Source organism: Eutrigla gurnardus (genome assembly GCF_963514095.1).
Source record: "Eutrigla gurnardus genome assembly, chromosome: 1".
Classification (NCBI taxonomy): Eukaryota; Metazoa; Chordata; class Actinopteri; order Perciformes; family Triglidae; genus Eutrigla; species Eutrigla gurnardus.
In genome coordinates, this window is record NC_139915.1 from 14,217,981 (window position 1) to 14,230,816 (window position 12,836).

At 41.1% G+C, this 12,836-nt stretch overlaps 1 protein-coding gene across 2 annotated transcripts in view; it reads right to left on the reverse strand.

The window, feature by feature from the left end:
• LOC311015842 (plakophilin-3-like) overlaps positions 1-8,033 on the reverse strand; it is a 29,885-nt gene extending 21,852 nt beyond the window's left edge. The window contains exon 1 of one of the 2 annotated variants that reach the window (XM_084013282.1): positions 7,750-8,033. In XM_084013282.1, coding sequence (XP_083869408.1) covers positions 7,750-7,957 — 208 coding nt within the window. In that variant the 5' untranslated portion in view covers positions 7,958-8,033. The remainder of the gene's footprint in view (positions 1-7,749) is intronic. The other variant, XM_084013283.1, reaches the window with a different exon arrangement.
• Between the last annotated feature and the right edge of the window lie 4,803 nt (positions 8,034-12,836).

A 12,836-nucleotide genomic window follows, 5' to 3' on the forward strand; every position in this document is an offset into this window, starting at 1 on the left:
CCTTGTGATTGACAGGTTGCCCTGTTTGGGAGTTGTCTGTGTGTTCGTTTTACACCTTTAATCCTCTGTGTTTTCAGTTCATGGGAGTTAATCGTCCGGTTGTACTTAGCTAATATACACAGGCATGAAAGGACTTAAAATACTCTCTCAGACTCAAGAGCACATTATGAGGTGAAACATTATGCACAAGTGAGTGAGTGAGTTACACTGAGAGAGGAAGGGGCAGTGTTATCTGGGGTGAATGGCTCAGAGAGGAACAACACACAACATCCAGTCCAGCAGGAAGGAGGGAGGAGGGAGGAGACGCTGCAGGGAGGGGACCTGGCATGCATGCCTGAACGTAAGCATCACCAGGTCAGGGGTGAAGGAAGCTCGTACACGACCACCACAATGAGGAGAACACATGGATCTCTTACGACACTGCAACACAACCACAGAAGTGACAAACGCCTTAACATATACGGCTTCATATCAGATGTAATAATCAGTTACTAGTACTGGTATATTTTGTATAATTCTCTAATCCTCCCTCCTTCCTGCTGGACTGCATGTTGTCTGTTGTTCCTCTCCGAACCATTCACTCCAGACAACGCTGCCCCTTCCTCTCTCTGTTCAAACCCACCTATTTAGATCAGCTTTGAACCTGTGATTAATGTTTTTAATATTCTGTTGTACATTGCTGCTATTGTTTTATATGTATGTTGTTTTTAGCCTGTAAAGTGTCTTTGAGTATCCTGAAAAGTGCTTTATGAATAGAATGTATTATTATTTATTTATTTATTATTATTATTATTATTATTATTATTATTATTATTATTATTATTATTATTATTATTATTATTATTATTATTATTATTATTAATAATTTACCATGACTGGAAGGATTGTAATTCGTTAATTTTGATGTAGTTAGTAGAGACAGCTGGGTCGACCCACAAGCCATCAGGACACTCAACTCACTCGGGACGCCGAACAACAAACCACACAAATGTGTGTTTAAATGCACACAGTTTTCATGTTTTTCTATATATCTGTATCAATATTGAAGCTTGCTAATTAATTTCACACAAAAGTCCAAGCAGGTTTCTCTCAAATATGTTTTTAGATGGATTTCTGACAGGTGTGACCTATTTATGTTCTGAAAGGGGCATTTATTCCCTTCCCCTCTTTCTCAAACACACACACACACACACACACATACACACTGTGGACAGCTCCCTCACAGTAACTGCTCCCAGCAGCAGGATCAGCACCAGCACCGCGGGGCTCAGTCCTCGTCTCAGTCCACCAACACCAGTAACCTGAGGTGGTCATGCTTTTATGGCCTGGTGTACACTGGTTACTGGTTATGAAGCGCACACACACTCCTCATGGCGTCTCTATCAGGATGGCTGGTGTCGTCTCCATTCCACCCTTCATGTCTGTTAGCTCTTAGCTGAAGGTCTGTGTATGTCTCAACTTTAAATTAGTGAGACATACGTAGGCTAATACTGCATACATAGTTCCTGTGTGAGAAATAAAAAACACACTCACATACCATGAAATCCAGAACATGGGAGTGTTGCTGACTGAATGTTTTTAATCAACTCCTCTCTCACAGTTTTATGACTGTAATTAAGCCCAGATGAGATATATCTGTTTCGCTCCAGCAAAACAAGAAGCCTCTCTGAGATTTATGTATTTATTGCGTATGGAATGTGTGCAGCTCCTCTCATTTACCGTTAATGGGCCTTATTGGTACCCAGCCAAGCTTTTCTCAATCCGTCCTTTGTCACTAACTCATCCTCCATCACGTCAGCCCTGGTCCCATCCATAAAAACAACCTGTTCTCCAACACCAGTCTAAACTCCATCCATGATAACTTCCATGACGCAAACATGTGGGATAAAGAAAGAAAACAACATATTGACCATCCTTGGATCTAAAAGGTCTTCAAGGTTTGCACTAAAAGAAGCTCATATGATCAAAATAGACCGACATGCAACTGGGAACTTTTAGTGGCCAAACCAGCTGCAGCATTATAATTAATGTTACAGACATGAGAGTGGTATAATCCTTCTCATCTGAGCCTCGGTAAGAAAGGGAATAAGCATGATTCACAAAAAGGTCGATGACAAAACTGTTGTTAACATTCTGACCTGAGTGTTGGAGAAAGACAAGAATGACAATTGTTCATCCTCTGGGATGCATAAATGTGGCATACATTTTATAGCAATCCAGTCAATAGTTTTGACGATAACATGTCTTGGACTTTTCAGGGGGGTGTTGTGATTTATCACCAGACAAATGGTAAAGGTTGCCGATTTTGTGTCAACCAATACTTGTGGAATATGTTGCTCTGGACAGACAGACCAACTGACAGATTATGAATGAATGAATATCGCCATCTTTATCATCTTCATCTAAAGGGTGTCACATGTTCAGTTTTCAGAATCGATATTCCAACAGTGACTCAGGTTCTCCAGATCTCAATAAAACCTCAGGGTGGTGGTGGTTGACGTTTCGTACATGACCACAGGGAACGTAGTTGGATACATGCATGTACCGTATGAGGCAACTCAGAGATCTTTGGTGATTAAAGCCCTCGCATACTTACATACTGCCGTTTCCAACACTAATGCTGTGTTAACCGACTGTCAGGGTCTACTGGGACTGGATTGTGTGTAGAACTGACTGCTGTCATTGCGTTGATAAAAGGTTGGACCTTGGCCTTGGTGGTTTGGATGGTTACATTCCTAAAGCCCTTTATTTCTTATCTCACTTAATTGCAAGCTGACTTTTTTTTTTTTTTACACACATTTGTGGATACGGATGTTTTCACAACGTTTCAAACATTTTTATTACCTAAGGTAGTGAAATAAAATCTCCTGAGATGTTTTTCTGCTATCACTTGAATGTAGTTAAAAGAAAGGACAAGGTTAAAAGATGAGGCTCTGGCAGTTTATCCAGCATGCTTTATTTTAGGTCTCGGGATACTAAAATATACAAATGTGAAAGGCCAGAAGCGCTATATTTTCGACTGTCAAATCTCATCAAATCTAGGTAATGTTCTATGTTTTCTCTAGCCCTGTAGTTTCATGAGCCAGTGAGAAATATCACACAATGACAACAGGCCTGACCCCGCTGGCCGAAGGACCCACCGGTCTAAAATAGACTCTGATAACTTGCTGTGAAGTGTCAACGAGCTCAGGAGGACAGTTGAACCAGACATCAGCTGGCTGGCATTTCCCTCCGTTTATTCACACTCACACCAGCATCTCTTATGACTGCACTCATTTCCTTCAAAGTGTTGCATTATTTTGCTCCACCCGTCCTCCATCTGTTTCCTTTGCTTTCATTTTTATTGTGGCTGGACTGCATACAGACTATATTGACTTCAGACCATAATGTGAGGACTTCAACTGATTTTTTGATGTCACACAAAACAAATTCCAAACGCGGGTCACAGCGGGTAATACATTGACTTTGATCTCCAGACTTACTTATGAAAAATAATAAGAGCCGTTTCAACCTAAATATTCTAACCTCATTCACCATATCAGTGTTTTTGCATGTAATAGCTTCTTTACTGAGTAGCATGTTCCTGGGACCGCATATCTACAACCTCTAGTGTTATGCAAAGCCTACTACCTTCAGTGGAAATGCTTGTTTAATAGGCTACTCATTGTTTTACCATTTTAATTCAGTTTAAATTATCTTTGTGATTAAACTGTGCGTCCCTGTAAGACCTCTCCCGGTGCTGTGGGGCCTTCGCCAGGCTCATTTCCTCTGGTCGGCTTTGTGGAAGCTTGAGTGCAAAGTGGAACCTTGGCCAGGACCTCGTCTGAGACCCGGTCCTGAGGGCCTTCTGATCCCCACACTACCTCCAATAGAAACACTGACCATGCTTTGTGGGTGTGACGTATCCAAAGTTATACAATGTGTTTATTAGGACATTAGAATAAAGGGCGTTGTCTTATTTTTGGTAAAAACACATACATGTATATTGCTTTCTCTGCAAAAACCTAAGTTAAATGTATTTGTTTCTACATTCCTAACCTTGTATTAATTTTCTTTCACATCTGTCACTCATGTAAATGTATTGGCAGACTTGAGCAGAAAATTGAAGCTTGAATTGTGTCATAAATCACAGTGAATCAATTCTGCTATAATTTACGGTTGTGGAGTAATTCAATTCCAGAAATGATCCACTGGATCTTTAGAGGGGAGTATTAACTACACCCTCGAAACATACTGCATGTCTTCAGTAACTGTCAACAAAAAATGTGTGTTAGAGATGTTTTGGAATAAAGGAGCTGGTACTGTCCTTTAACACCTTGTATGTGTAACATGTCATGTGTAACATACTGTATTGTATGTGTGCAGGCGACGGGCATCGGGGGCAGAGCTCCACCCGGCAGGGAAAAGTACTGTTTTGTGTTTCTATGTATGTTCTAGAATTTGGGATAAATGAAAGGCATCAAACATCCTGGTGGCTGTTATTTATCATTATTCACCAGATGAAGGTCAGTGGCTGGATGGAATAGCTTTAAAATGATGTGTCTACAATCATCGCCTGTGTCAAACTGTTTGGGAAATTTTAATCTTCTCTCAAATCGCTCAAACTGTGTCATTTTCTGGTTTTGCATCTGTGAAAAGTAGTTGTTGCTCCACCATTTCTCCGCGGTGTAATGGATCTTTCCGATGAAAAGGGATCAGATATATGCAGTTAGTCATTTTGCTGATGAAAGAAGATCTCATACGAGTTTACATGCAGCTTTCAAACAACATCCTGACTACCAGTTGTCTTATCAGTGTTTCTTCTTCCTCTCCTGTACTTTCCTTTTAGAAGACTAATGAGAGGTCACGACTCGATGAGACGGATGTGGATCATCTGAGCCTCCCAGGCAAACTGGCCAGAGTTATAAAGCTGCAGGTATCCAGAGACCACGAGGTGGATCTGTGTGCTTGATAATCACTTTTGGGTCGTGTTTCTTAATGAATGGAAAAGCAGTTCTAGTTCAGACCACCACCATCCAGACCAAAAGTTTCCATAGAGGGGGAAAAAACAGGAAATGACCAGGAAGTAACACACTCATGGTGTGTTTCCCAGTGCACAAAGACGAAGCTGTGCAGCAGGCGAACAATACACAAGAATATACAACTCATCGGACCTCATTTACATACAGTTTGGGTAAAATAATATAAATGTGTCGCCTCCTATCAAAAAACTGTGTCAAGGCTTTGTATAGCAAATTGACAAAGTAATTATTCCTGCGACATGAATCCTCTCAACAGCTTTGAGATTAACTGGAGCCCAAAACAAGCTTGTGCATGTTTAGCTTTAACACGGGGAAGCTGACAATGTTCCAGTTATTATCAGAGCAAAAGTTAGCACTCACAGGAAGTCTCTATTTAGTTGATCAGTCAGGTGACCACAAGAGCAGGGTTGTGTAAAAACAAGAAAACTATGAGGAATTTCAAAATCCCACATCATTGTGGGCTTGTGGCTGACTGCAGGAATACGAGTGTTATGACAGTGTTTTCACTGCAGACACTTTGGTACATAACAGATTGTGTCATATTGTGAAACAGTGTACATATTAGAAAATCTTATAATATCTGATAAGACATCTTATTAAATCTTAAAATATAAGAAAGTCAGGCTGAAATTTTTAAAAAGCCTTTTAAACCCTTTTAGGTCCTGTTGTGCACCTGTTAACAATATATGGTGGACGAAATGACGAAAAAATCAATTTCTTCGTATTTTTATGGCAAAATCCAATATATTTTTCTACCTGAAAAACAAAATATGACGCATCAGCTAGTTCCAGCCAATTTCAACCAATGATATCATCACATCCATCCATCCATCAATCTGATAAATTCAGCTCTACACAGAGCTGGCGGAGGTCTTGACTTAATCTTTTCAACCATTGATTCAAATTCCTCCCGCCTCTCTATTCTGTTTCACTCAGAAACACATCAGGGTACGGACGAGACATAAACACTGTTTCAGTGCCGAGCTGAGATACCGCCTGACTGTTGTTTCTTCAACGTTGGGAAACAGAGGGATGTTGGAGTCCTGTCGCAGTGGAGCATAATGAAACATGAGGGACTTTTTCTAACGGTCTTCGTTATTGGCCAGCTGCCAACATTTTAGTGAAATGGTAAGATTGAGCAACTGTTTAATGGTTAAAACCAAAACCAACTGAACCACAACCCCCAAAACCCATAAGCCCCCCCCTTGCGTTGAAACGGTTACAGTTTCATTATGAAAACGCTTAGCAAGATGAGCATAATATCATATATCACACCCTATCTGCCCTTTCAGGTATTAAACTGCATGAGTTTAATGTTTAATGAGCTGCTTGGTAAATGAATGCTTACGAGCCGGACTCTAAGAAAAGATGTTAGGTCGTGTTTCATGACATCATTATTAGCAACGAGGTGTAAATGGTGAGGATGAATAGACATTACACCATGATAAACATATATACACCATTGTATAGTCACACTACAAAGCTATAAAACCATTATTGATCACGTTTTAAACTCCCTGTAGAATGAAAGTAGTGCACAAAACATCATACAAGTATCTACTGTTACCATGCCACAGACACTACTATAATGTCAACTCCTACTGGAACAAATAGGCACAAAAGCAAGTATGGCATTTTAACAATCATCATCTATCATCTAATATGATAAGGTCGGAATAGACTGATGGTTAAGCAAGAAGTCCACTATGGGAATATTCAGGACTAAATAATTCACTGCTTTATGTTCGTTACACATTCCACACAGATAAAAATACTAGTCTGGTTTTCAGGTAAAAGTATTGTTTCTCATTGGAAATATTCTATTAACATATCATGTGACTATTTATTTCACACAGGAGTGTACAAAGATAGGCTCAACATGTGGTTATTACATATAGATTATTGAGCTAGCAGAAAACATGTTCTATTGTGGTATATTTACATTTATCGCGACCTATCGTGATAGAAGGTTTTGTTCATATCGTCCAACCTTCAGCAGCATATCTATTTTTATCTTCCATATGGTGATGTATTTCTGACGTAGCCGGATAGGGAGGCGGGACATAACCTTGGGGGAATTTGATTTGATAATTGAAAAGATTAGCTCACGACCTTCCTGATATTATTGGTTGTAATTGCTTGTTTGCTGGTGTAACTGTCATATTTAGTTTTCCAAGTTAAAAAAAAAATGTATTTTGAAAAATATAAAGAAATATTTACTTTTTTGTACATTTTCTCTGCATATATTGTTAAACAGAAGCACAATATGACTCAGGGATGTGATTTAAAAGGTTGTTTTTTTTTAAGGCATTTTTCATTTCAGATGGACTTTAAGCACAAAGCTCTGAAAACCGCACTAAACCAGCCTCAATGTAGCAGCTAGAGGGCCAGATGTTTCATCAGAGGACTCAAACAAGTTAGTTTGCCAACTTTATCAGGTGATAATAAGTCATGTTGTGTTTACAACCAAAGTGGTCAAACAGTAAATAAATGCAGCTGTAATCCTTCAGCGTTGATTCCCTCTGTGTGCGTGTTTATATTATATAGCCATAAAGAAATGTTGGTCTATAAATGTGAATAGAAACTCATCCCAACTCTGGCTGTAAGTCCTTATCAGTGTTTTCATGTTGTTGCATAATAGATCTATATTGGTTTAACGGTGTTCCAGTCAGTGTGTGCTTGCACCTGTACTTGATTCAACGCACAGCTTGATAACTTGAAGCCTCACCTGTTGATCCGAACAGCGAGTCGTCCAGTCTGGGCAGGGACGAGGACTTCTTCTCAGCCAGGCGCATCCGAACCTGTTCGCGGACCCTCCTGGCTCTCGCCTCCGGGTCCGGAGTCGGGCCGTCCGAGGGAACCACATAAGCGGTGCAGGAGTTGTTGGAGGGCTGCAGGGCGGACAGAAAGCAGCCCTCCACCACCGCTGCACTCATAGTCCCGGTGGGTGGGGGGGAGGACGACCGGCGAAGGAAGAAGAGTAGTCCGGGGGTCGGCTGCGCTGCGCGAGTGAGTCCGCTACGAAATGGAGATCGGTCAGCAGCGGCAGCCCGGCTGTGTGGAGGGGGGCGGGACCTTCGGGGTGGGGGGCAACCAACACCCACCTAGTTGTTGTCAGGACTAATATGTGACGTTTACAACTCATCGGGAATGTAACACAGACTGCTGAAGAATTGTTGTTATTTACCACATAGAGCAGGAATATGCGCTGGTGACGTAGTTGAATTGTTTTCCGACCTGGCAACCCGATATGTGCCCTTAGTGACTGCAGCATTGGCCAGCTGATTGTTTCAGGATCACGTGTTTTAATGAAGGGAAACATTCATGTGTCCAGCTGGAAGATTAGAGTTTAAAGGAAACAACATATTGTTAGTAACTTGTGTCTCCGCAGGGGAGAAAACGCCTCATGTCAACCGTGTGTGAAGTTGTTGGTGGAGTAGCTCACTCTCTGTTAAGTGCCACATAGCTGCTGCAGGAGAGCATGGTGGACTGATGAAACCCAGATGCCTGGAGGGGTACGGCCGCCTTATCTGCTGACCTTTGAGAGTGGTTGTGGTCCTGCTGCCTTCATGTGTACGATGTGTGGCGGCGGTGACTCCCAGTGGTCAACACACACACACACACACACTGGCAGACGATGCATTGATGTCATCATGAACTTGGAGTCCCAAACTATGTTGATGTAGGCAGATAATGAGATGTAGCAGCTGTTTCAGTGTGCAGCCTTTGTCTGCCACTACTGCTCTGATTACTTGTATATTTCCTGTCATGTGTATTGACTATGTAGTACTATGTAGTATTTTGTGTATTCATTCTGTGCACATGGCATCCTTATGGACTAACGTCCAACGTGCTCCCTCCCCTTTAGTTGCTCTTCCTGAGGCTTCTTTTTCTCTTTCTGCTTTGGAGGTTTTTTAGGGACTTTTTCCTTTTCTAATAGAGGGTCCCAGGACAGCGGATGTCACATGTTGTATCCTAGACTTTATAAATAACAGTTTGTGGTGTGGTTGCACACTTTTCACACAGATTTTTTTCAGATCTTTGACTTGAGCCCACTGAAGGAAGATGAAAGTCAGGGATCACCAAAGTCATTGGGAGTCCAAATGTAATGTGAAGTATATAGTAGCTATCCGGACCGTACCAACATGACCATCCACAGGGCCGTGCTGTTAACTCGGCTCTTAAAGTGCTGAGTAAATCCCACAACACTCCTCCATCCAAACCTCCGGGATGACTGGAGGGGAGGGACGGGGTGGAGTGAAGTTTAGCTGACGTAAGGTTGCAGTCATATATTTGACCACTGTTGAGTAACATGCTGTTGAATAAGTTCATTTAAAAAGCTATCTTTTAACAAGCTATTTGCAGTGTGTGTGTGTGTGTGTGTGTGTGTGTGTGTGTGTGTGCTAAAAACGATGCTACCAACTATGTTGGCTATTGCTGCTTACTGTGTATGAATTATATTTACAGTAATGTACGTGTATTTAAGAACACTGCACTGATTTTTATATTGTATTTGTATCTGTTTATTTACAGTACTCACAGCCTGTGTTTGAAGAAGTGTGACAGTAAAGGTACTCTGTCTTCATTGGCTACGGTTTAACCTGCTATTTAGTCAGAGTTACAACACTCCGTACATTACAGTCCAGAATGTGATAACATGATTCATCAGCCGTACATAACATTTCACCCGAAGCCCCAGAAAGATATTTTGCCTCGGAATTTTGTCATTTGACGCACATTGCAAATGAGAATAAATGAGAGCGTAGTATGGTATTGTGAAATACGCTGATGGGAGGGTTGTTTAAGGGCTCAGGAATGTGGAAATAACCTCACCACCTAAAGCTAACATGATAACTCTTGGGGGAGGTCTGGGAAAGTGAGTCTGAGTCCGGGGAGCAGTCAGAAGTCGGAGTCAGAGAGGCTGTGTGAGGGATTCCTGCAGAAACAGTCTTGCTGGTACGGAGACCCTCAGTCTGGGTGTGGATGTTAGGAAGACTTAGTAACAGCACACACTTACACACAGAGGTCATGACCTCTTACTTATACTGACATGAACCCAGGAATGTGTGTTGCTTTTTTTTTTGCTCGTATTATCAAAGATCTGTACAAGAATGTAAAGTCAATTCATTCCAGCTGAATCTTCCCTAATGGGATATTTTTTTTAACTTTTTGGGGTTAATTACAGGCTGTTCAGACTGTATTTTAATCATCAGTATCCCACAAATTACAGCTTTAATATATGAGTGTATGTACTTATGTTGTTTACTTTTTTTGTGACCAAGAAGGTTTGGAGTATTGCTGAGTAAATAGTTTTGAAACATTAGCCAAATGAGTGATTTTTTTTCTACCCAATAATTCATTATTCAAATTGCCCTCATTACCAAGGAAGCAAATGTATTTTCATGCAGAAAAATGGCACAGAGATTACTGTCCAACGTTTAAACAACAACAGCATAATAAGTTGTTAATTAATAAAGAATGAATAAAGTTTTCCAAAAATGTTCCCATATTGTTATGTCATACTTTCATTATTTTTGCGTGGCGTCAAACTCAAAGACACAGTCTATATGGAAAAGATCAATCTCGTATTAAAAGGAATTCAAACTAACAAAATTCAACTTACATCAACATTCTCATTATTATGTATAAAAGGACCCTGAATGTTTTCAAAGAATAACTGTTTTCTTTTAATAACGTAGGTGATCTTTTCCAGAGGAGGAGTTAAGGAGAGTAAACAACAATCCAAGGCAATAACATCTTTCTTATATGATGTTATCAGGATGTAAACATAGAATAAAAAGCTTTGGGTCAAATGTTGAATGTATGACCGATATATTCTCCAGAACAGTTTAATCTCCTCCTCTCCTCATCACACCACATTCCTGGACTTTCCCCTGTCTACACCTAACACGGCTCCTATTATAGACCTACTTGTTTTTCTCATCAGCATGCAGTCCTCACCCTTTTGCACGTTTTTGAGATTCCCTCAACTAAAAGATTATATCATTTGGAGATAATAAAGAAGCCATTTTGCGTTTCTGTTACCCAAATGCATGAGGAGAATTTAGGAGGCATTTCTGGTGCTGTATGTACAATAGTGTCCCCATTGGTCTACAGAAGGAGTCACCCTTATGCCTTGACTTTAATGTCAGTAGGAACTTTCACTCAGGTGACAGGTGTTTCTGGACGGAGGAGCATACGTAGGTGTCCGATAATTTGCATTCCTCACTGGCCTCATTCCAGATTCACCCTCAGGTATTAATGGTTCCATGAGCGTTTTTACACAAAGAAGACCCCTCAATATGTTGTGATTACATGTTGCTGTGCATCATAGACAACGATGGGTACAACAGCGGCCTCGGGCGAGCAAAGGGTCGGGTTCCTTCTGTGTGGAGTTTGCATGTTCTCCCCGTGTAAGCGTGGGTTCTCTCCGGGTTCTCCGGCTTCCTCCCACAGTCCAAAGACATGCAGGATGGGGATAGGTTCATTGATGACTCTAAATTGCCTGTAGGTGTGAGTGTAAATAAATGTATTAAATTATTTAAATAAAAAAATACATTGAAAGACATGATTTTTGAGTAAATAAAAAAAATTGAGGCATTTTTGAAAGGTCATCCTATTTGTTTTTAAACGTTGTTTGTTGTTTTCACTGCTGATGTGAGTTTTCATTTGGACAGAGAGTAGGTGTTGGAATTCAGACCATCCAGGACTATTACTGTCAGCTATTAATCACAAACTGGCAGTGATATAAACTAGCAGCATTCAGAGTGGGGGAGGGAGAGTGGGAAACATGACTTACACAGGCAGAATGGCAGCAGTATACATAACACTAACAAAGAGAGAGAAAAACCCCAGTGAAGTTGCAATCTGTAAAACTAAAACAATGAGCTCATCTCATCGCCAACCGCTTAATCCGGGGTCGGGTTGAGGGGGCAACAGCTCCAGCAGGGGACTCCAAACGTCCCTTTCCCAGGCCACATCAGCCAACTCTGACTGGGGGATCCCAAGGCGTTCCCAGGCCAGTGTGGAGATATAATCTCTCCACCCCTCACTCGCGAACAAGACCCCGAGGTACTTGAACTCCTTCAAGGACCCATTCCCTACCCGGAGCAGGCAGTCCATCGGTTTCCTGCTGAGAATCATGGCCTAAACAATGAGCTGAGGGTAATTGCAAATTCCGGTGATCATATCTGGGAGAATCCTTGAGCAGGTTTTTCATGTCCATGTTAACATGGTCAGCGTTAACCTGGGGGAGAGACGGAGGGTGGGTCCTACACTTTTGTGATGACGCCGTCGGTTGGCGGTAACCGCCGTATGAGCACACTGCAGAGCAGCAGTTGTGAGCTAGAACGCGCACATGCACTAAAACCACTCAACCATATTAACCAAACAAGGAGACGGTCTGATTACAACACACACAGAGGGAAAGAGACTTATTTCCCTGCTTGGATAGAGATTACTCCCCTATATCTTTGCTCACTGCTATATTAATGCTCTGATTATTGAATTTAGCACCTTTTTTGAAATTGTTATTTAATTTTTTTATATAACTTAGTGTAGCTTTAATGTAGCAGGCTAGCTACCAGGTATGCAGAAATAGCTGAAGTTAATTGCAGGACTCTTGTCTCGATAGTGTAAAATCATACAGTTAAGAATGGGAATATAGCATTACAGTAGCCTATATTTTGAATTTGAACAGCTATGTATTCAAAACAAGTATTGTGTGTGTGATGATGCAAACCCAAACTTACTTTGATTTTCACATTATTCATGTGTTTCTCTCAATCTGGTATGTACAACATTAACATTGTGCTG